The sequence below is a fragment of the Typopeltis vanoorti genome, chromosome 25 (genome assembly GCF_054136105.1).
Source record: "Typopeltis vanoorti isolate ZY-2024b chromosome 25, IOZ_Tvanoo_1.0, whole genome shotgun sequence".
Taxonomy (NCBI): Eukaryota; Metazoa; Arthropoda; class Arachnida; order Uropygi; family Thelyphonidae; genus Typopeltis; species Typopeltis vanoorti.
This window is the reverse complement of record NC_143573.1, coordinates 67,890,403-67,915,670: the sequence shown is the minus strand read 5'-3', so window position 1 is coordinate 67,915,670 and position 25,268 is coordinate 67,890,403. Positions and strand designations below refer to the sequence as shown.

The following is a 25,268-nucleotide window of genomic DNA, read 5'->3' as shown; positions in this document are numbered from 1 at the left end:
TGAGGTTCCTTCGAGGGATTGCGGGGCTGACAACTCCTAGGAGATGTAATGCGGGGCTGACAAGACTTGACAGAGTCAGAAGCTCTGAAATTCGGGAAACCCTTAACACTCAACCGCTGCTTCTCCGTGTTGAGAGATCACAGTTACGTTGGTATGGGCACCTGATCAGAATGCCACAAGAGAGGCTCCCTCAGCAGGCCCTCTTTGCCAAGCCAGAGGGTGGAAGGCCAAGGACTCGCTGGATAGATTATATCTAAAACCTTGGGTGGATACGTTTGGGAATCCCACCAGAACACCTGAGCTTGGTGGCAGAGGTTCGTGACCATTGGAAGTTCCTCTTGCAACTGTTGCCCCTACAAACCAATTAGGAAAGGTGGGCCTTGAAGATGTATGTATAATGTATTTGCCAGTAATGAAATTCACAATTAAATTAAGGGGATAAAAATCCCTTATTATTTTACAGCCAGTATGCGAAACTCTGAGATCGAAAACTACGATATAAGAGTTTCATGCTGAAGAACTATCGGCGAATCCAAAGGTAAGTGAACACCTGGATAGTACAATAGTACAACACCAAGGCAACTCGAAGCAAAGGTGGAGCAAGCTCCCTCACTATCTTTGATATTTTCTCATAATGTGAAACACAACTCCTAGGAGATGTAATACTGCCTTTCATTATGAGGAGAGGTCACTACCCAGACCGGTTTCAACCTTTTTATGAGGTTTCATCAGTGAGTAGGTAGACCTGGAAGATATCAAAGTTTAAGTGAAAAGAACTTACATACCTTCACTATACGAATGCCAGAAAGGTGTGCCCATATATTATATTATAACTAAGATAAAAAGCCAAACGGCTATTTTTTTCCTGGCAAAGTTAATTAAATTAAGGGGATAAAAATCCCTTATTGTTTTACAGCCAGTATGCTGTACTATCCAGGTGTTCACTTACGCTTGGATTCGCCAATAGTTCTTCGGTATGAAACTCTTATATCGTAGTTTTCGCTCTCAGAGTTTCGCATACTGGCTGTAAAATAATAAGGGATTTTTATCCCCTTAATTTAATTAACTTTGCCAGGAAAAAAATAGCCATTTGGCTTTTTATCTTAGTTAGAATATAATATATGGGCACACCTTTCTGGCATTCGTATAGTGAAGGTATGCAAGTTCTTTTCACTTAAACTTTGATATCATCCAGTCTACCTATTCACTGATGAAACCTCAAAAAAAGGTCGAAACCGGCTGGGTAGTGACCTTTTCTCATAATGGAAGGCAGTATTACATCTCCTAGGAGTTGTGTTTTACATTATGAGAAAATATCAAAGATAGTGAGGGATCTTGCTCCACCTTTGCTTCGAGTTGCCTTGGTGTTGTACTATCCAGGTGTTCACTTACGCTTGGATTCGACGATAGTTCTTCGGCATGAAACTCTTATATCGTAGTTTTCGATCTCAGAGTTTCGCATACTGGCTGTAAAATAATAAGGGATTTTTATCCCCTTAATTTAATTAACTTCACCAGGAAAAAAATAGCCATTTGGCTTTTTATCTTAGAAATCCACAATTGTTCTTTCTCTCCTTTATATTCAGGGATTTTTATATTCATGCTAACATTGTTTGTTAATGAAAGTTCACATATTTACACCTTTTTGTAATTCAAATATACCAACCAAATATAGTATTCTCCTTAATGACTGTTTTTAATATATCCTAAAACCAATACGTTAGTCCTTTCATCCCTCTACATAGATTTGGTTACAATCAAAGAACTGTCATAATGTGTGGCTCATATGCTGAAACACAAGCATGAAATTTCAGTGGAGTTATATAGTGTTTTCTCTTGCCCTGAAAGATAGGGTGATGGCTAGAGATAGAATGACAATCGCTCTGACAGGAGCATGTTAAGATAGATGGATTGCATTTGGGATTGGATTTAGAGACATTGTTTGCTGAGAAGGCACAGAATCCGAAAGTTGCTAATGATCAAAGAGCTTGTATTCAAGTAACCCTTATTTTACTTAATAATGACCCTGAAGTACAAGAGTAGTGATGCAGATTTTCGAATATGCCAAAGAGAAGCCATAAAGTGCTTCCTTTAAGTGATAAAGTGAAAACTCTCGATGTCATAATTAAAGAAAAAAAATCATCGTAAGCTGAGGTTGCTAAGATTCCAGTCACATAACTTTAATTACAGTATATAAAGGGGATGAGGGGAAATGCAAATAAACAAGAATATCTGGAATGTTGCTACTTGGAATGTCAAGAGTATCCATCACAAAATTAATCAAAATATCAAGATCTAGACAAAACCCTATTAAATGGAAAAAGAAATATCAAATTAGCAGTAATAACAGAAACAAAGAATAAACAAAAAGGCTCAGATGAAATGGATAATTACATCTATATCTACAGTGGAGTCAAAAAGAAAGAAAGAGCAAAAGCAGGAGTAATGATTTTTATTCACAAATCAATTAAAAAAATATCACACATTACAAATACTGCAGCGAGAGAATTCTAGAATTATGATTACAAATAAGACGTGGCTTCCTGACTATTATTGGTGTCTATGCCCCACAAGAAGGAAGACAAGAAAATAGCAATGTGTTTTATTCAGATTTACAAAAAATAAAAAATAAAATAAACATAAATGATTATCTATTAATAATGAGAAATTTTAATACCAGAGTAGTGAACATTCCACTAGGTACAAATATAGGAACAAAAGGTGAAACACTATGCAGTAAAAATGGATACAGACTTAGTAATTTGGAGTTATTATATGCAGAAAAATTCCTAACACTTTTTTAAAGCATAAAGATTGGCATAAATTCACTTGGGGATCAAGAAACCTAAAAAAGCACAATAGACTATATAATAGCTAATAGGAAAACAGCTATCATGATACTAGATAGCCAGGTATTTAGAAGTGCAGATAGAATCTGATCATTATCTCTTACAAGGAAAATTAAGAATACCACCAAGATGGTTTAAAATTAATCAAATCAGTGCTAAGATGCCAGGAATCTTTTAGAGTACAACTCTTGGATGATAAAAGTATCACCTACTTTTATTTGCAAAGAGTAAATGGAAAACTAGAGGAAATAAAAGAAAATGATGATATAAAGATACAATGGAATAATTTAAAAAATGTATTAATAAATGCAGCAACAGAATGCCTTAGAGAAAAAAGTAAATGGAAGAGGAGAAAGGGAATAAGAAACTGGGATGAAAACATTGAAGCAATAATCAAAGATAAAAAAGCAGCATATAAACAATGGATAAACACAAAAATCACTAGAAGCAAAAATTAATTATAAATACAAATGACCAATAGCAAAAAAAGAGTCAAAAAACAAATAGAGAAACATGGGACAACTTCATAATAAAACTGGAAAGAGATCTTACAGTGAAGAGACCAAATACATACATACAAAATTCAAAGGCATATGAATAAGGAGGTAAAAGAAGAAGTGAAACTTAAAATAATCAAAGAGAAAACCTAGATGGACTTCTTCCAAAACTTATGGCAAGATAGTAACGAATCAAAAACTGACATAATACTTAACTACTAACTATACAGTGGAAGAAATAACATTACAAGAAGTCCAACAGGTAATACAGAAAAGCAAATAAGAAAAATCCCCTGGAGAAGATGGAATACTGGTTATAAGTTATATGCATGAATATTAACTTCAGAACTTAAATTATATGTGGAAGATAAACTTTGCAAAGAACTAAATTGTTTTTGAAAAGTACAATCATTCCTTGACCCAGCTTTTACATTAAAAATCTTAATGGAAAAACATTATGAATAATGTGAATAGAAACACACAAAGCATTTGTGGACCATACTCAAGAATTTAAACATTTCAAATCAGCTGCTTGCTGCAATAACTAACATGTAGCAGAACAACATAACAGCTATAAGCTGGAAATCAACAGAGAGGTCCATCAAGAATGCCCAATGTCACCATTCTTATTTAATATCTACATATTTAATATCCATTTGTTTGTAGATGATCAAATAATCAACAAGAAGTAAGGATGAACTCCAAAAATCAATATACGCCTTAAACATAAGTGCAAAAAAAATATATAATTGGAATTCAAATATCAACAGACAAAACAAAAACCATGGCTTTTAAAGGACCATTTCCAGTCAGAAGTAAAATCATGATTAAAAATAAAATTTCAAACCAAATTAACTGCTTCAAATACCATGGATGTGCTGTATTATATACAAAAGAAGCTGACATTGACATCAAAATTTCAAATTTTCTAAAGATAACAGAAATGATCAGCAATATTTTCAAACCTAACCAAGTTCAAAAGCATACAAGAATAAGAGTTTAAAGTTTTGGCAAGACCTTCTCTACTGTACAGACGTGAATTATGGACCGGGGAAATGAAATTCCTCTGAAGGACAGCAGGCCATACTCTCTTGGACAAAAGAAGCAGCACAGAAATACCTAAAGAACTAAAAATAGGCTCGGTATTGGACAAAGTATATGAATACTGAAAGATGTGGATTGAACATCCCTGAAAGGATCATGATGATGTAATAATTGTTCTATTTTATTATTAGTTATTGTTGTTAATCTCTTACTGTGCCTAATTTATAAATTAAACTTTATCATAGGTAAGTGTGTATAGAAAAAAACATAGTATATATAGGGTTCAGTACTATCTGCAGTTTCAGGTATCAATTGGGATTCTTGGAATACATCCCTCGTGGATAAGGGGGGAACTTATTAATTTAAATAAGCTAATTAAAGCTTACTTGTTTTTGCTGTTTTTTCATATCCTTCAAGTGGATCAAAAATGCCTCGTATTGGATCTCCAAATGAAAATCTTTCTACTCTGTGAGAGAAGTTGTAATCTAGAAAGGTCCAAAACATATCAAAGAGCATTATCACATTAATTAAGGCAGTAAACTATGAATTAAACCATAAATTTTAGCACATTTTCCCTAATAAACTATGGAGTGAAAATATGTTACTATAGAAATGAGTTATAATTCATTTGAGAAATGCAGAAATGAACAATAATGAAAGAAAGTATAAGAAGCTGACCCCTTTTAAACCTGCCCTTAAAGCTAGAAATTAAATGCTTACATTAGCAAATTAAATCATATTATTAAATAGAATACTGAAAAAGATATCCGAAATTCTTCAACAGAAAGACTGTGACCTACCTGATGCACTGATCAGCTAAAATTTTTTTTTTTTTTTTTTTAAATCATTATTGCAACAAATGCAATGACATGTCACTTGTGGCCTTCTGCCAGAAAGACATAAAAAGAAAATTTAAGATAAAAATGATTCTGAAATTTAGCAGAGTTCCATCTTCATGGTTAGAACTATTTGAATTTAAACTTTTGATGAGAACAGTTTGTCCATCGCTGCAACAGTCATCAACCAGATCCAGCTCTTACTCATTTCCATATACGCATATATTTTTAGTTATTGAAAAATTAATTATAAAATTTAAGATACAAAATGACTCCGCTGATCTGCAACAAAAATAACTATAAAAAATGATAATCAAAATTTTAAAAAGTGCTTCATACCTCTTTAAAATCCTTCTGCATACCCCTGAGATATACATATAACACTTGGGGAAACAGTAATGGAGAAGATCATCTATGATCTGGCAGTTCACCACTTGGAGAAACCTTGACATTTCCGAGACATTTGATAGGGTCTGGCATAGTAGTCTTCTCGGCAAATTGCAATTTTATGGTCTGCCTTCAACAGTTTGTAACTAGATTGACAGTTTTCTCTTAGGTTGTTCAATACATGTAATAGTGAATGCTCTCTCTTCAGATTTCTCTTATATCACTCATTATTCTTCTCATATCTCCATCCTACTCATAATTTTGCCAGTGACAGCATTCTCCATTCTGCCTCATATAACAAACTTTGCAGCACTTGAGCTTCAAGATCTTCTAACCAGTGTCCTAAATACTGATGGTCTCCAAACCATCCTGCAATGATGAGATAACAACCTAGTCACCTTTAATGCTTCTGAAACATAATTTTGTCAATTTTTCTTTCTCTCTCTCACCACACACACAAATCCAAGTTTTTCCATTTTCTTTGATAATGCCAGATCTTTATCTCTCTCTCTCTTTTTGGACTTTCGCTTAACTCTAACCTATTTCTATGTCACCAGCTCCAAAAAAACTTGGCATCCAAGATGCAAAGTCTTTTTCATTCAAAATGCCACTTTTCACCTCTCTAGTTACTAATTCTGTACAAATTCCAACTCTACTAAACTTTAGAACAATGCTCCCACATCTGGGGTAGTGCACTAAATACCTCTCTAAAAATGCTCGATGCTGTCCAAAAAAAAAAAAAAAGACAGGTCATCTAATTAACACCTCTTCTCTTTCAAACTTTTTCCAGCCATGGTATCATAGTTGTTGGGTTCTGCATTGTTTCTTTTCCAAAAATACTTGAAGGGCACTATTCAGCAGAGTTGACATCTGTTGTTTCTCCCCCCACCTCCCATAGAGCTGCCTAACATCCATAGTTCAACTAATAACCCACTGAATCTGTTACTTCCAATCATTTTTCAATTCCACCTACATCTTCTCTGGAGCAACCTTCCCCATGAAATAGTGGTCAAAGAATAACCTCTAACTCTGCCTGGTTGACTGGCTGGCCAAGTGGTTAGCATATCCGCTCTCCAGCCAAAAGGCTGCGGGTTTGAATCCCGCTGTAGGCATGGATGTTTGTGATTGTCTGTGAAAATACTAGTGGTGATGGTGGACAGTAGATGGTGTTGGTGTAGATGAAGCGGTTTGTGGATGAGGTTGAGTGGTGGAGACAGAGTTGTGGAGTAGGTGCCCTCTCTCGGTGAGTCTTAGGACTCCCTGGAGGTGTCAAATAATAATAATAACTCTTCAAAAACAAGATCAACATAAATTCCTTTTCCCTTAATCCCTGCCACATATGGCATCAATTTGCTATGGGTTTTTCAACCTCTCATATATAGGAGTCATAATCCCTCAAATAACATGGATTCGATTATCACGGTTCTCAAATTAATGGTTTATAAATTCATACCAAATCTTGATTGATACAGTCTATAATTCAGATAACATAGTTCTAGCAAGAGGTGATTTATTTTATTCAAACAATATGCGTGACAACACATATATGCACACAGCAATGAAGTCCTCTCAGTTTGTTCCAATTATTATTGGGTTAACACATGCTGGTTGCTTGTCTTCTGCCATCAAATTAAAAATGTACTGATATCCCACTAACTATGGATAAAAGAAAGACCGAAATAAACAGTGCCTATAATAGAAATCAGGTGAAAGCTCTTTTTAATGACTACATTACAAGGTGTCTGTCAGTTGAAAATCACTGCAAAATAACAATCTTTAATTTAAAGCTTTACTATTTTTGGATAATATCTCTGGTCAATGGCAGTGAAATTTGGGCAATAAACAAATAAGATAAACCAAGAATAAAAACAAGTGAAATGAGATTTATGAGAAGAACTGCAAAATACACATTATTAGACCAAAAAAGGAATGAAAACATTTTAAAAGAACTAAAAACAAACTCAATAGAAGAAAAATTAAACAATTATAAACAAATATGGATAGAACATGTAAACTGAATGGCCAACACCCGATATCCTAAACAAATACTAAAATATAAGCCAAATGGAAAGAGAAGGCAGGTAGGCCTCAAAAAAGGATATCGGATGGTTAGTGAGACTGGAAGAGACCAATATGGGCTATACCATAATTAGCATTATGATGATGATGAATTTACTATACTTATGAAAATATAAAGGTAGCATTTTTATTGGCAAATACAACATCATTATTACAGTCCATGAACGAAGAGATGATTACAATTTTTAAAAAGTAATACCTGTGAAGAAATTTTGCACAGGAAATTTTAAAAATACAATGGGAGACTGCAATTTCATTACCAGAAAAAATAAATAAATAAAAATTACATTATAAGAAATGTCATTGAAAATCTTCATGAATCATAGCATGAAGTGACATAAAGCAATATGAGAGCAATTTGGAAACATCTTTTGCTACACTGTTACACTATGAAATGATTTTGTTGGCCTCCCAAAGAAAATGGATAAAGTTATTGGCAAAATAACTAACATTAGAATAGAGCTTAGTTTAGATGAATAGAGAACTACAAATATTCATGAATTACTTGCAGCACATTCAGGAAAATTTAGTAATGATGACTCTTAACTTACATGGACAGCATGAATAAATAAATATTCAGACAGTGAAGTTTGAAAAGCAAACAAAAATGTCCAGATGAAGGAGATAAGTTTAAAGAATTTCATACAATGTTCTTCACTTTAGAAAAGCTTAAACAACAACAACTTATGGTTTCTGATCCCATCATCTAGTGAAGTAAGCAAGTCTTCAAAACCTGAGGACAGAAAAGATGGTATTACACTCAATAAATAAAAATAGTAAAAGAAAAAATATATTGAAAAAAATGCTGCATATATTTTTGAAATACATGAAGCAATTTTTCTTATTAAATATTAAATTCAATTTGTGAGAATTTTAACACAGTGTTTTCTGTGGACCTATTAACATGTTCATTGAGAGATTACTGTAATTTCCTATCCAAAAAAAACTTCTTACGACTATATTTATTCATGACTGCAGAAAACAGAATGCCAGCAACAGCAAAACTATCAAAACCTGTGGAAAGCATTCATCTTTGCTATAACTTCCTACATAAAACACAACAAAAAACCTTATACATTCACTCTAACATTCATGGTTTTAATATGTGTACCTATACCACTTACAGACATCTGAGCTCAATCTTATTTTTAACAGGCACTTAATATTTTCCATTTCAACTACCTGAACTACACTTTGCATGATTTCTTTTATTATAAAGACAGAATGATCACATTTCTCAGATGATCCCACAAAATGCCAAGCCAAGAATCTCCTCATTTGGACCTGCTGACTTAAAATTTTCCTAGTCAATTTCATAGCATTCATTTGCTGTGTTTATCACTTTCCAAATTCTGATAAACACTCTGATTTATTGGATTATTTATCTCTGAAGTTCATTTTCTGTAGATAAAATACTCAAACAGTGAATTATCTTCCTTGGAAATTTCAATGTTCATAACTCAAACTGTAGATTGAGTATTCCTTCATCACTCTGTCATCAAGTAGAAGAATGATGATGTATTGCAGTTATATCATCAAATCTAATTCAAACTGGCCATCTATCCACCAGAATTTCAGATAATCCTCAACATCCCTGAATTTCTTTTAACTAGGTCTTTTTCTAGATATACTAATATATATATTAATACTAATATTAGTATTAATATTATCTAATACTAATATAGATAATACTACGGATATTAATATAACTATAAAAATGAAGAAAACTCATGTTAAAACTTATTTATTATAGAAGTTTTGCCTAAGTGTCATAGGCATCTTCAGTACAGGATTACAGAACAGCACTTGTTGCTGTTCTGTAATCGTGTGCGAATTCTCCATGCATAGCATGCATGGAGAATTCGCCACTGTTACCAGTGTTGTATCACAAGGATCAGTCCCTGATCCGCTGTTATTTAATCTGTACGTTAATGACACTGGGAAGGATTTGACAGGTGACATACAGCTATTTGCTGATAATGAAAAGATAGGAAGAGTAATCAAGAATGTGACTGATATGTAGTACATGCAGAATGATTTCAATAGGTTGGAATCATGGGCATGTGAAAATGACTGTGTTAGTTCAATGTTAGTAAATAAAGTCAAGCACTTTGGTCTGATGAGATACCAATGTCATATTATATTTGTGGGATTATGCTAGAAAAAACTGATCCGGCTAGGGATCTTGGAGTTTTAGTAGACAGGAAGTTGAAGTTCAAGGGTCATATAGAAAAGTTTGCAAAAAATACATCTCAGAGGATAATTGCAATGCTGAAACAAACCTTGACACGTAAGGAGAAGGAAGTCATTTTGCCTCTTCACAAGGTCGTGGTAAGACCTCACTTAGAGTACTGTGCACAGGTCTGGTCTCCTGGTTTCCATGGTGATTCTCATACAGTGGAAAGAGTGAAAGTAGTGTTAAAAATGATATCAGATTTGTGGAATACTGACTATGAAGACAGATTGTGAATTTTTAGACTGTAGGCACTTGCAAACAGGAGAAAGAGGGTGGGGGGTATGATTGAGACTTACAACTTTCTGAAAGTGTCATACAGAAAATACGTAGATGGAGTTTTTAATTTATGGAGAGTTGAGAAAGGATGAGCAGACATCCCTGGAAGTTGAGAATGAATGCTATCAACAAAGGGGTGAGAGCTAGATTTTTCTCTCACAGAGTGGTACCTGATTGGAATGGATTGCCACTGGATATTGTGTGTACAAGTAGTGTGAATGAATTCAAGAACAGGCATGACAGCTGGTGCTGGTAGTATGGGCCTCCCTCGATGAATCCCTCATTCCCTGGAGATCTTCCCTTAATAATAATATATTTATTAGCTGTATATAATCCTGTTTTCCTCAATTTCTTCATTACTAGGATTGCTTGTTTTTTTTTTTCAACTGAATCAAAGGCTCTGTTTTAATAGTCTATAGAACCTAAGAACAATGGCCAGGTTGTATTCGTATTCTTTGAATTTTTTTTTTCTCTTGGCTGGTTCAACATTTGCAGATGGCTGATTGTACTACACCCCTTTCTGAATCCAGCTTATTCACTGGATTAAGCTTCATCTAATAATAACATAATCCTATTTGTAATGATTTTTATAGATAATTTATATACTTGTAACAGCAAACTTAGAGGCCTGTAAATATTTTATATTATCCTTTCTTTCCACAAGAGTATTGTGATATCATTGTTCCATTTGTTTGGTATATCTCTTTCTTTTAAGCATTTATTAAACAGATTTTTAAATTCCTCTATTAATATTTCTCCTGCTGCTTTCATTTCTAGTAATTCTATCTTCTTCTGGCTTTTTATTATTTTTTTATATTTTTCAATGCTTGTTCCATTAAACTTTTGCATCATAGATATAATTCAGACTAGCACTCTGCAATTATTAGTTTTTCTATTCCAAAAGAATATTTGAGCATCAGCACAATGGCATGGTACAAGAGTATCTCTAACACACAAAAACTTTTACTCATAGGAATGATTATTGATTTGCACTAGGAAACTTTGGAAAAATATTTTGAAAATTATTGACGCTTTAAGCAGATTATATTGCCTTCGAACAAGTGACTTTGGTATTGCAAAAACACACAAAAATTAAAAAAATCCTAAAATCCAATGAGGGAGAAGACTTTCATTGAGGGATCCAGAGAGTTGACAGCACTGTTTAGAAATTCTTGGTTTTCTTCAAGCGTCAAGTGAAGATTCAAAATACCTGCAGTAATTTGTTTGAAAATTACATAATTCATAAATATAATATCAACTGGCAGTCAAAATAATTTCTTGTAAATTTAACAAAAAAAAGGTTTCATTTTGTTACTGAAATTTATTCTAAACAAGGATAAAATATCCATATATTTTATTTATCTTAGCACAAACATTAGTTTGTTTACTTGCAAATAAAATGAGTTTTGTTTATGTAAGTTTTGAAAGTGATCAATGTAGCCAAAGGTCATGAAGGATCTGTCAACTATCCAACACTTTCAATTGTAATAAAGGCATGAAAAGAGTTTGGCTTTGTTTATAGATAAATTCAAGTCATGTAAATTCACTTTGCAACCAGTTTATTATGAACACTGTTCACTTCATGTGAAACTTCAATGTTAATGAAAACAAAAATCATTTGTGATTGTGAATGGGAGACTTTATTCACAAAAGAATCACCCATACAGGATCTAACAAAATCCAGTTAATGCTTAACTGGATAAACATACTTGCCCCTTTTAGCAGTTAAACTTCAATTCACTAAGGAAATAATATCATATTAACATAGAAAGAATAAAATAAGAGAAGTATTAAATCTGAGATCTTATGCAATCTGAAACGATGTAATTTGAATATATGTGAAAACTTAACCGTTAGAAATAAAACTGTGCATGCAAGAACATTAACACACTGCTAACGAAAGGTCAAAGATTGCAGAAACACAACGGTTATGATGCAACGACCGAGGCTGAAGAGTTCGGGGGCATGCATTCCAGAAAATACAAGACTCCGTAAGGTGGCAGAATGACATCACCCAGTCAGAACGAATAGGGGGCTTCTGTGTGTGAGTTTCAAAGTTGTAAAAGAGGGCGCTGAGAAATGAAATGAATAGGCAGCGCAGGTTAGAAACCCCCCCCCCCCCCGTTTATTTCTCTGTTCTGATTTTCTCATCGTGTTAAGAAGGCGATGTCGAGTCTCTATGTTCCCATAGCTGATTAGCATAAGTCCCGGCAAGACGATGCACCAACCAACAGCAGATCCAAACCATTGGCCATTGGCGAGAGCCAGACGATGTTAGATAACAAAGGCGAGTACCAGATTCGTATCATGCATGTGATTCCCACGTGGCAGCATGTTGTAACAACAGTGAAATTCCACTAGAAGCGATAGATGAAAAGATCTCGATGCAGACCTAGCAGTGTAGATAAGTACTGTGAATTTCTTATTACATTGTTTAAATATTTGTGAATGGAAGAAATTTAGATCCTTTCTGAAGGGAAGTGAACTTTGATGACTTAAAATAGTCAGGGATACTCGAAAATCTCATTGGACTGTTTGTCTGAGAATCCTAGTATTGTGCGATTACGGCAGTTATTGTAATGAAACTGATATTAGAACTTATATGATCTAAGAACCTGAATAGTGTTTTGTGCCAAATACACACCAGATAATATATGATTAATGTAGTATTTGCTTAAATGATTCTTTAATGTAACAATGATTTGTATATTTAAAGTGAGAGAGTTGTGCATGAAATTTTAAACAATTCTTTATCTTAATATTGCCATTTTGGGAAAATTTGGAGAAAAGAGCAAAGCTAATAATAATGGCAAATATCTGTTGGATTTCTGCTCAGGACATGGACTGGTTATTACTAACACCATGTTCCAACATAAAAATGTGCACAAATTCACATGGAGAGAAGAGGCTAGGAATAAGAAAAGTCTCATTGACTATGTTATTGTTGATAGTGATGTTTTCTCCCTGGTGCAGGACACCAGAGTGTACAGAGGATTTGAAATTGGAAGTGATCACTATTTAGTCTTGAGCAGGATAAAATTGAATTTCATATTGAAAAGAATAACATGTAAGAAAGTTTTAAAGTGAATAAAAGTTGAGCAGCTCTCAGATGTGAACTGTAGACTAAAATACAGAAAGATTATTGAAAAGAAAATGAAAGAGTTTGAGAACAGGAATCAAACCTTGGAGATTCAGTGGCAAACTCTGAAGAAAACATTGATTGATTCTGCCAGAGAGGCATGTGGTGAGGTTGTGTGCAAGGATAAAAAAATCAGACTCTCTGGTGGACACAGGAAGTTAAAGAGGCAGTGAAGGAAAAGAAGAAAGCATATCAAAAGTTCCTGGCAAATAAGTCAGCTTTTACTCTTACAGAATGCAGAGACAAATGTAAGAAAGCTAAACAGTGTGTAAAACTAGCTAAACAAAAGTCATGGGAGGACTTTGGCAAGAATATAGAAAATAAATATCAAGAAGGTGGCAAAATATTCTGGAGGTTGTTGAAGAAGCTTAGAAATGGAGGAAAGAGTGCTGTAAAAGGAGTTAGAGATGATAAAGGTGACATGAAAACAGGAGAAAAAGATAGCCTTGAAGTATGGAGTAATTACTTTGAAAAACTGCTAAATGAAACAAGCAGTGATGACAGCACAGTGATAAAAAACACTGACCAGGCATGCAGTCAGGAATACATATCCATACTTGAAGTAGAAAAAGCCATCAAAGGCTTGAAATGTGGAAAGGCAGCAGAAGTAGATGATATTTGACCAGAAATGCTGAAGTATGGTGGTATAAAAGTCTTACAGTGGCTGCACTGCATAGTTCAGAAAGCCTGGACAGAGGGACAAATTCCCGATGATTGGAGTAGAGCTCTCATAGTACCCATATATAAAAAGGGAAATAAAACTGAGAATTTCAGAGGTATTTCCCTACTGAGTGTTCCTGGCAAGATCTATGCAAGTATACTTGAGAAACGGTTGAGAAGAATTGTGGAAGAAAAGCTTGGTGAAGAACATGCTGGATTCAGGCCAAATAGAGGCTGTAAGGATCAGATCTTCACTTTACGACAAATAGTCGAGAAAGCATGGGAATATACAACAAAGATCTGTATTTAAGTTTTGTCGATTTGGAAAAGGCATATGACAAGGTGCCAAGAGAGAAGCTATTCAATACGCTGCAGTTATATGGTGTCAATGGGGCATTATATCAAGCAATACTTAGTCTTTATTTGAGTTGTAAGTCAGCAGTTAGAATTGAAGGAAGATGGTTTAATGTTAAATCTGGTGTGAGACAAGGATGTACATTATCCCCTCTGTTATTCATTATCTATATGGATCACATTATGAAGGAATGTGGTATTAAACCTGATATCAAAATTGGAGATGTTAATGTCAGCTCTTTGCTTTATGCAGATGATGTTATACTTCTAAATAAATCCGCTACAAGTCTGCAAGATTCTCTTACTAAATTGAATAGCTGTTGTAACAGATATGGTATGAAGGTCAGCAATAAAAAGACAAAGACAATGAAAATAGGCAGAATCATTGAAAATGTCAACTGTGTTGTGAATGGAGAACCTGTGGAACAAGTAAAACATTTCAGCTACTTAGGCACGATTTTTACTGAAGATGGTAAATTAAATATAGAAATAGACAACAGAATCAGCAAAGCTGGTATGGTGGGAAGTCAACTGAATAAATTCATATGGAATAAGAAAGAAATTAGTCAGAACACTAAATTAGCTGTATACAAGATAGTGTTCAAACCAGTTTTAACTTATGGATCTGAGAGCTAGGTGAGAAGTAAAACACTTGACCAAAGACTAGAGACCGCAGATATGAGAGTCCTGAGAAAGATTAGAGGCGTGAACAGATGGCATCAATGGCAATATCATATTAAAAATGAGAATATTAGGAAAGAACTTGACATTGTCAGCATCCAGGAATGCGTTAGCAGAGCTAATCTCAGGTGGTATGGTCACTTAAATAGAATGGGAGAGGAAAGATTAGCAAAACAAGTGTTCTCTGCCAGGTTGGCAGGAAAACGACCCAGAGGAAGACCAAGATATAGGTGGATTGATACGGTACAAAGTGCCTTAGACGATAGAAATAAAAGATCTGATAATGTTGGAGTCTTGACAAGTAACAGACTGATTTGGAGGAAAATTGTAGATAGGAAGTTAGTAATGATGTAATTTTTTCATGTAGTACTGTCATATCCTGTACACCCCTTGAGGGTACATGGCAGGAATTTGATGATGATGATGAGTATTGCCATTAACATTGTGTTTTTCTTTGTAATCTTTAGTTGTAAAATAAACATGTTTTCTAATTTATACTTATGTGTGTTCTGAACATGTTGACTGACTTCACTATGCATAAAAATATCAAACCTATGCATGTGGGGAATATCCAAAGAAAATTAAGAGTAAAGGGCTACGACTGCAAAGCTAAGGTATCCACAGCTCCCTGATCTAATTTAATATTATTGGTGACACTTGATTTCTGTGAACTTTCCTTAGGATAAGATATTTCTATCCTTAGACTTCGGCTAAGGATAGAAATATTGATATAGAAATAAGGATGGAAATATTGACTCAGACAAATAGAAATATTTGCCTGAGTTAAAAGGGGGAAGTCTCACAGGAATCAAGTTAGTAGATAACTTTAGAGGCCCTACAGAGTGAATAAAATAGTTAAATTTCAAAGAGCAATGACGTAACATTTGAATTTTCATTCCTGCTTTTTAACAGCACAAAGAGCTTAATGAAAGCATCTTCTCCCCCCCCCCACACATAAATATTACTATTATTACATGACGCCTCCAGGGAGTCCAAGGACTCATCACGGGAGGGCAATCTGCTCTACTTCGTTAAGTACACCTCACCCTCTCCACAACTACCATCAATGCCATTTACCACCCATCATTAGCAACAATGGTTTTTTTGGTCTGTAAATTGTGTGTGTGTTCTCTCAAGGCAGATTTGTCTGTAAATTGCATGTGTTTTCGAGACTGATTTGTCTGTATGCAGGACGAAAAACCTGAGTTTCCAGGAGAAAAATCCCTGCTACCTCTATATGAGATCAGGTAACTCACCTTCAATTGAAAAAGCCCATATAAGGACTCTCCTTATCATGACAAGAATCAAACCTAAGTCTTCTCCAATCGAAGAGCATGATGTTCTGCTGTTCTTCCAATTGCGCTATGGAGGCACCATTATTCTTATACCCTCCATAGAGTTGGCAGACTCATTCAGCTGTCAACATGTCTACCATACTGAATCTTAAAATCCTTACCACTGTTAGATCCTAAATGAAGTAATCTTGGAAAGAAATCATTCATTTAGAGTCTAACATATAAAAATTGCAAGCATAAAGAAATACCTGCACATCTGTTGTAATTAAAAGTGAAACTTCCTCACTTTATGTAAAAAATTTGTATTCTTTATTTAAGCTATCATAATGATTTGAGATTTCATTTTGTATGTCTTAAAAAAGAGGGATAATGTGAATTAAATTTAAGCCTTAATTAAACTTTGTAAAATCTATTGCGAGTCATCGTAAAGCTGTTAAGTATTAATTCCTGGAAGGCCTAAAACTACACGCTAACAGCATAACGCTGGTGAGTATAGCTTATTCGGAAAATCATGTAACCATGTATTCCATGAATCCGAGTATATCAGCGTCGTAGAAATGAAGGATAAGCCAAAGGGTGAAATTAGTAAAGATCGTGTGCAAAAAGGGGCTGAAAAAGAGGGCACTCTATAGGAGTATAAAAGGGGGTTGAGCTTGAAAAACAAGGCTTTCTCTTGTCGTATCGTTTTCCTGTTGGGTGGTTCAGAAGTTGGCGGGCAGTTTCGCGTAAGGGGGCGAGTGAAGTCTATGATGTTTGGCAGCGGGCGTTCGTAAAGAAATGAAGCTGAAGGTAAAAATTCCAGTTCTAGCAGAATCAGGCCGTCGCTGAAAAGCCCCATCGAGTTGTTCCCGAAACGCAAAGATTTTGAGTCCGTTTCCAGCAGAAAGAATGACGATAGCGTAACCCCTATGTTGGCATATAGACAGCCAAAATAGATGAGAAATATCCAGAAAAACACGTGGTGCAGAATGACGCAGAAAAAAGTCGGTAAGGTGCTATTGTTCTAATTTTGTGTGAATGTTCATTAGAAGAGAGAAGATTGTTTACGAATGTGAAATTAAGAACTTTATAGTAAGGAACTCTGTGGACAGTCACTATTTAGAAAGTTAACCTCATTTGTGAGTAAGAAGAATTGTTTAGGAGAGATCTTTTGTAACGTGCATGTGATAGGATTAACTTGATGCGATATGAAAGATAGAATTTAGTGTCTCAGTAACATTAGAATGGTTGATAGTTTGTTCTTACGAGTAATACTGCTAGAAGGAATTTAGCTTAACTTATTATGATTTGATTTATATCCCAATGTGTAATTACTGTGTTTAGCATGCCTTATAAGTTTTAATTAGTTCGAATGTGTTAATCTCTTAGTTCGAGTTTATTTAGTATTGAACATAATTACGTGTATGAGTTTGTAATGTGTATTAGATATTCCAATAAACGTGTCATATTTACTTGAACCTGAGTCATGCCTGATTACGATTCCAAATTACCACTAATAACAATAGAACAACTATTTAACAATGGCGCAGCCAACAGGATGTGATTAGGGCCCCTAAAATTAAGGTTAATAGGGAATAATCACTATAAGTTGGTCTTGGATTTGTAACAGACAGCCAGGCATTTGTTGGAATATCAAAGAGTGTGGAAAAGGGAAATTTTAAGTTTGTAAGATGAATGCAGGTATGCCTCAACTGTCAAGCTCAGATTTAGATGACTCTGAATTCTTTAGGACTATAAATCCTCAACAGGTCTTTCCTCAGTTCTCAGGGGAGGAATCTGATGTGGTTCTAGCATTTTTTGAGTACATAGAGGAACTAAGGAGAATTGGTAGATGGAGTGAGCTCCAACTGCTAATTCTTCTCAGAAGTAAGCTTATTGGGAAGGCAAAGACATACTTTTATTCCTCGCCTGTCTTAAAAGAAACTAGAGATCACAATAAATTTAAGGAGGTCCTAATATACCAGTTCTCTAAAGTAAGGAATGTGGGACCAAATCTATGGAAGCTAAAGAAGATGGTACAGAAAGACAAGGAAAGTGTGTCAGACTACCATAACCGATTCTTAGCTCTTGCCAATACGTTAAGCGTCTCTGATGAAGACCGCCACCATCTTAACTGGGCAGTCTTCCAACATTATAGAGGGGGATTGAGATAAGAACTGAAGGAAACAGCATTTGGGAGGGACATAACAAATTTAGAGGAGTGCTTGACAGCAGTAAGACAAAGAGAGCAACTGCTTGGAGACATTTGTCCCACAAGCTCAATTGGGTCCGACAATGTCATTAGAGAAGAGAAAAACGGCAATGTTCACATGATTAAAGAGGCAAATGATTCCGCTTGTGTGAACAATACTGAAAGGGAGTCAGGCACATGTGAGAGCATGATTTAATAATGATCAAATGAGTAGTGAGAAAGATGGAGAAGGATCAATCGACTTCAATCAAGTGACTGACTATGAGATCAACACCACAAAAGAAGTAGGACTGTCTGACATTGTCAGACAGTCCTACTTCAATGTTCAATGTATGTTCAATGATTAAACAAGAAGTTGAACGCTTACAACAGCCCATAATGGACCGTCTTGATGCTGCACTTCAGCGGCTTGTGGCAACAACTGAAGAGACCTCTCAGACAACTATATCTCAAACAGAGAAGACTGATGAAATGATAAAAAAGGAAGTCGAAAGACTGCAACAACTGATTGTGAGCCGTATTGAAACTGTATTGAAACAGCTGGCGGCAGTTACAGAAAAGACTTTAGAATCAACTATACCTCAAAATGAGAAGACCAATGAGATAAAGAACAGAAGGGAGCCTCCTAGATGTTTCTGTTGCAATGAGATTGGGCACATAGCTTGCAACAGTTTTAAGAACAAGAGGCTCTCCATGATAAATAATAGAAATGAGTTGAGATTTGGGCACACTCCTCATAATTATGAAGGTAAACTATGGAAGAGAGCACAAAGAAATCATGAACATCTAAGAGGATCGAGAATGATAATTGAGGGGAACATACAGGGATGTTATTGTAACATACTGCTAGATACTGGTTCCTAGTAAATACTGCCTCTGTAATTACTGAAGATTATCTTCAAGAAATAAAAGTCCATCTATGGCGAGGTAGTTATAAACTAAAGAGACCGATTAGATTATTAGGAATCTCAACATCAGAGATATATGTAACAAAGAAGGTTAGAGTAAAATTGAACTTACCTGAAATTAACATGAGTGTTTGGCAAGATTTGTTGATCATCTAGGACATCTCGCCCAAGCTCACAAATCATCTTGGGAATAAGATTTCTAGAGAAGTACAAATTCTCATGCGACTTCTCTCATAATGAAATATTCCTTATGGGAAGAAAACGGTCAGGTGAAGAGGGAAATAATAATGGAAGGAAAGTTAGAGAATCACATCAGGACAGAATGCAAAATTAGACTAACATCGTACAAAGTGTACAGTCTAAGAGGGATAATGAAGAATGTATCGATAACCAGATTGATTCTGAGATAGCTTCAAATTCAGAAGTGAACAGTCAATCTGAGACATCATATATCTAGCATTAAAATAGTAAACGAACAAGGAGAAGCAGAAAAGAAATTAGGAGAAAGTAGTCAGGGAACAATCGCTGTGAATGTAATTGAGAGATTTGAAAGATCTAGAGGTTAATTTAACTATTCAAGGTGGAACAGGAACAGAAGACGCGAAGTAAATATACAATCTAAGCGACAGTTAATTTATGCCCACTTCTTATGTTTTCTCTTCAAGCTTAGAAGGTAATAAGCGAGTTATTAGTTTGGGATTTAACTCTTCTATAAAGGCTGCACACATACTCACAGATTGTGCAAGATTTGTGAATAATTCAGATGAAACTGGAATTAGGTCCAATACATTTCAAGATAGCAGTATAGTCAAATGTAATTGGAGGGATAAGGTACAGAGCAATGTAGGATACATGTTAAGTTCAACAGAGATAAGAGAAGGAAGCACAGCCAGTGACAGAAAAAAAAAAGGATTTGTCCAAAATAAATATGAATTCAGGCCCAGAAAGAATGCTAGGTTTATCCCCAGAGAATTGAAGAAGAAGCAAAAATAGTTTTTATAAAGGAATTAGAAAAACTTTTTTTATAAATGAAAAAATCTTTGAAAGAAATCATTAATTTAGGGTCTAACATATAAAAATTACAGACAGAGAAATACCTGCACATCTGTTGTAATTAAAAGTGAAACTTCCTCACTTTATGTAAAAAATTTGTATTCTTTATTTAAGCACCTTATATTTAAGCTATTGTGATTAATTTGAGACTTCATTTTGCATGTCTTAAAAAGGAGGGATAACGTGAATTAAATTTAAGCCTTAATTAAGCTTTGTAAAATCTATTGTGAGTCATCATAAAGCTGTTAAGTATTAATTCCTGGAAGGCCTAAAGCTACACGCTTACAGCATAACGCTGGTGGGTATAGCTTATTCGAAAAATCACGTAACCACGTATTCCATGAATTGAGTATATCAGCGTCGTAGAAATGAAGGATAAGCCAAAGGGTGAAATTAGTAAGGATCATGTGCAAAAAGGGGCTGAAAAAGAGGGCACTCTATAGGAGTATAAAAGGGGGTTGAGCCTGGAAAACAAGGCTTTCTCTTGTCGTATCGTTTTCCTGTTGGGTGGTTCAGAAGTTGGCGGGCAGTTTTGCGTAGGGGGGGGAGTGAAGTCTGTGATGTCGGGCAGCGAGCGTTCGTAAAGAAATGAAGCTGAAGGTAAAAATTCCAGTTCTAGCAGAATCAGGCCGTCGCTGAAAAGCCCCATTGAGTTGTTCCTGAAACGCAAAGATTTTGAGTCCATTTTCGGCAGAAAGAATGACGATAGCGTAACCCCTATGTTGGCGTATAGACAGTCAAATAGATGAGAAATATCCAGAAAAACACGTGGTGCAGAACAACGTGGAAAAAAGTCGGTAAGGTGCTATTGCTCTAATTTTGTGTGAATGTTCATTAGAAGAGAGAAGATTGTTTACGAATGTGAAATTAAGAACTTTATAGTAAGGAACTCTGTGGACAGTCACTATTTAGAAAGTTAACCTTGTTTGTGAGTAAGAAGAATTGTTTAGGAGAGATCTTTTGTAACTTGTATGTGATAGGATTAATTTGATGCGATATGAAAGGTAGAATTTAGTGTCTCAGTAACATTAGAATGGTTGATAGTTTGTTCTTACGAGTAATACTGCTAGAAGGAATTTAGCTTAACTTATTATCATTTGATTTATATCCCAATGTGTAATTACTGTGTTTAGCATGCTTTATAAGTTTTAATTAGTTTGAATGTGTTAATCTCTTAGTTCGAGTTTATTTAGTATTGAACATAATTATGCGTATGAGTTTGTAATGTGTATTAGATATTCCAATAAACATGTCATATTTACTTGAACCTGAGTCATGCCTGATTCCGATTCCAAATTACCACTTATAAAAATAGAACCTATTTTGGCGGGAAGGATTTAGAGAGTGAATATAATAATAATAGATTTAGGTCATGACTGCAATAATCTGATCTATACGGCAGTTAAATTAAGATATTATGTAGGTAATCTTCAGACTCTAGTATTGTATCCCTGAGCAAGGATCTTTTCTGCTATAGCATACTGGCTGGCGCAGTAAAATATAAATTCACCAGTATCCGAAGAGGAAACAATCCTAGATATAAAATTAAGATTAAAGTAAGAGAAGAAAGAATAAATAATGAATGATAAATGAGTCTTTGACTCCATGAGGTCTTGTTTAATAATAATAATAATAATAATAATAAATATATAACAATAGAGCAGCAGGTAGGATTATGATAGTATAAGGTTTTAAGTAAGAAAGGATAGATAAAGGTAAAACAACTAATTGACTATATGGAAATTAAGAATAAAGCAAATTAAATATAGAACATCGATATAACAAATAAAATGTTATATCGATGTTCTATATAACATTAACAACATATTCTGGTAACATTCCATTCACTGACAATACTCCATATAAAAAATTTACTCCTCAAATCTCTCTTCACCACACTCTTACATAACTTCCAGGGATGGTCTCTGGTTCTTCTCCTCTTGTTTATAATCCTCTCTGGATTAATCCAATAACCTCCCCCCCCCATCATTAACTTAAATATCTCTCTCTATCATATTACATCTTTTCCTTCTATCCACCAAACTCTGCAATCCACATTTCTTCCATAACTAAAATTGGATAGTAAGGATATAGTAAGGATAAGGACTTAGTCACTCTTCTCTGGATCCTCTCCAATGTTTCCACATCACATTGAAAACCAGGTGACCAAATCAGAGCACAATAGTCCAAGTGTGGTCTGACCAGTGCTTTATATAGTGGCACAACTGCATCCTTATCCCTATGTGTTAGAGTACTTCTTATCACAGCAGCACTACGATGTGCAGTCTTTGCAACACTTCAAATATTCCCTCTAAACTTCAGTCTACTGTCAAACATCACTCCCAAATCTCATTCACTTCCCACAATACAGCACTAGCAGTATAGTACACAGCATTATATTTTTGCACACCAAAATGTAACACCTTGCACTTAATAATATTAAAAGTACAACCTCACTCCTTTGTCCAAGTGTCAAAGTCTATTCAAATTTTCCTGAAAGGAATTATCAGCAGTGCTACTTATAATTCTCTTCAACTTTGCATCATCATCAGCAAACAAATGAAGATCCCCAGTCAGTCCATAGGATACATCATTTACAAACAAGTTAAACAGCAAGTGCCCTAGAACAGAACCCTGGGTCATGTCACTGCTTATCCCCTCCTTTTTTTGAGACTCTGCATCATACATGACTTGCTGGTATTGTTCAGAGAGCCAATCTCCGATCCATCTAACTAATGCACTGTCAATTCTCATCTTTGAAAGCTTGTACAGTAACTTATCATGTGGTAATCTATCAAATGCTTTTGCAAATTCCAAGAATATCACTGTATATGATTCTCCCTTATCTAACACATTCATCACCTTATTATAAAATGCAAGTAAATTACTAAAACATGACCTACCCTTACAAATCCATACTGATCATCATAAAAGACTATTATGTCATAAACCCAATTTTGTATTCTATTTTTAACCAATCTCTCTAACACTTTGACTATGACAGCAGTTATACAGACTGGTCTATAATTAGAAACTTTTGTCCTAGAACTATAGGCTTGTAGAGTGGTACTATTTTGCCTTCTTTCCACTCCTTAGGAACCCTATCCACTGCAAAACTTTCATTAAATAACCAGGCCAAGAGCATAGCCAACTGTGGTGCACATTCCTTAAGAATACGTGGTGATATGTCAACCATTCCCCCAGCCTTATTAACATCTAACTCAATCACCACATGATATGCCCCTCTGATTCGTTTATTTCCAATTCTCCTAATACTTGCCTCCTTTCTATATGTTGCACAGCATCATTTACACCAGTATGATATATGCTGATTATTATTATTCTATGTTATTCTTTCTTCTGCTTGCTATATAGCAGAAGAATTCCCTTGAATTAACCTTGGCCTGACCAGCCAATCTCCTTTCAGAGTTTCTTTCTTTAGCATGCTCGTCAACTTCCTAGCCTGCACTTTATACTCTTTATGGATCCAATTGCCATCAACTCTCTTGTACCTTCTCCACAGCATTTTCTTTTCCACTATAGCTTGCTTGATTTCACTGTTCTTCCATTTCACTCCTACTCTATTTACTCACTTAACTCTTGGTATACAGTTACACAGTGCTTGTGTCAGATACTGCCTTATGAATTTCCACGAACATCTTTTCTGTGCAACTCATCTACCCAATAACATATTGATGCTAGCTGACTACAGAGCTTCTCATAATTACCCACCTTATAATTTCACACACACGTTTTTGGCAGTAACCTTTTCTTGTTTCAACACTTCCCAAACAAGTACCTTGTGTTTATCATATGTTTATTTTTATAGCAGTTGTCAGTTTTGCCATAGTAACCATTGTTCCGATGCACACAATATTGAAAAGACAACTTAGGAATATTATATTTTTTTTCATTACTGTGAATATAAAATAAATATTTAAAAAAAATTAGATAAAACAAACCTTTGTCTCGAAGGAAAGCTGAGAGATGTGCATGTCCTGCTGGATGAGGAATATGCCTATAAGTAAAGAAAAAAAATCTCCCTGCATAATTGAAGCCCAACTAATCTTCCAAAATATGTAAACAAAACTTTTTTTTTCCCCTAGTAAGTCTATGTATCACATTAGTATGTACTTGTTTAAAAATTTACTTATAAGTAAATTTTTAAAGTAACAGAACCTAAAGCAGCATCTATACAAACAGGAATATAACTGGACATATTAGAAAATTAATCAACACAGATAAATATGAAAAATTTATTTAATATATAAAATATCTGGCCATGTTTCAGAGGCATCTACAGCATGAAATGAATTATAGCACAGATGTACTCAACACATACAAATGAACTTCAACAATGAGAATTAATACAAAGTTCAATTACATGTAATTTAATAAATAAAAAAAATGACTATAGGAACAGTAGTTCCTTATAAAGGGAACACAGTCCACCAAACATACCGGGTTCAATGTAATAATGCCTCAAAACTGTCCTTGCAAAGGTATTCCATAAATAGTCTGCTCTTATGCATGACTTTTTCTTCCAAAGGACTCTGCATTTTGATACGTTCTGTATCAAAATGTATTCCCAGCCTGCTAGGAATTATGGTGCTTCAATGTAATTTTCATGTTCTTTGCAATGAACCGCAGTAGATCTTCAGAACTAGCCAAAGTATGATAAACCACAGGAGCATGGAGTCTTTGTTTCTTGAAATAATAAAACCTCAGTGGAACATAAGGAAAGAACATAATGAACCAAAGTTCTAACAAATCCAGATCTTTG

The 25,268-nt window shown here is 34.8% G+C and overlaps 1 protein-coding gene across 1 annotated transcript in view; it reads right to left on the bottom strand.

Moving 5' to 3' along the window:
• Positions 1-25,268, bottom strand: part of LOC150092818 (endoplasmic reticulum-Golgi intermediate compartment protein 2) — a 203,931-nt gene that overhangs the window by 45,269 nt on the left and 133,394 nt on the right. Inside the window, exons 7-8 of the mRNA XM_090414670.1 lie at positions 24,448-24,503; positions 4,777-4,875 (exon numbers count right to left, since the gene is read on the bottom strand). Coding sequence (XP_090270796.1) covers positions 4,777-4,875; positions 24,448-24,503 — 155 coding nt within the window. The remainder of the gene's footprint in view (positions 1-4,776; positions 4,876-24,447; positions 24,504-25,268) is intronic.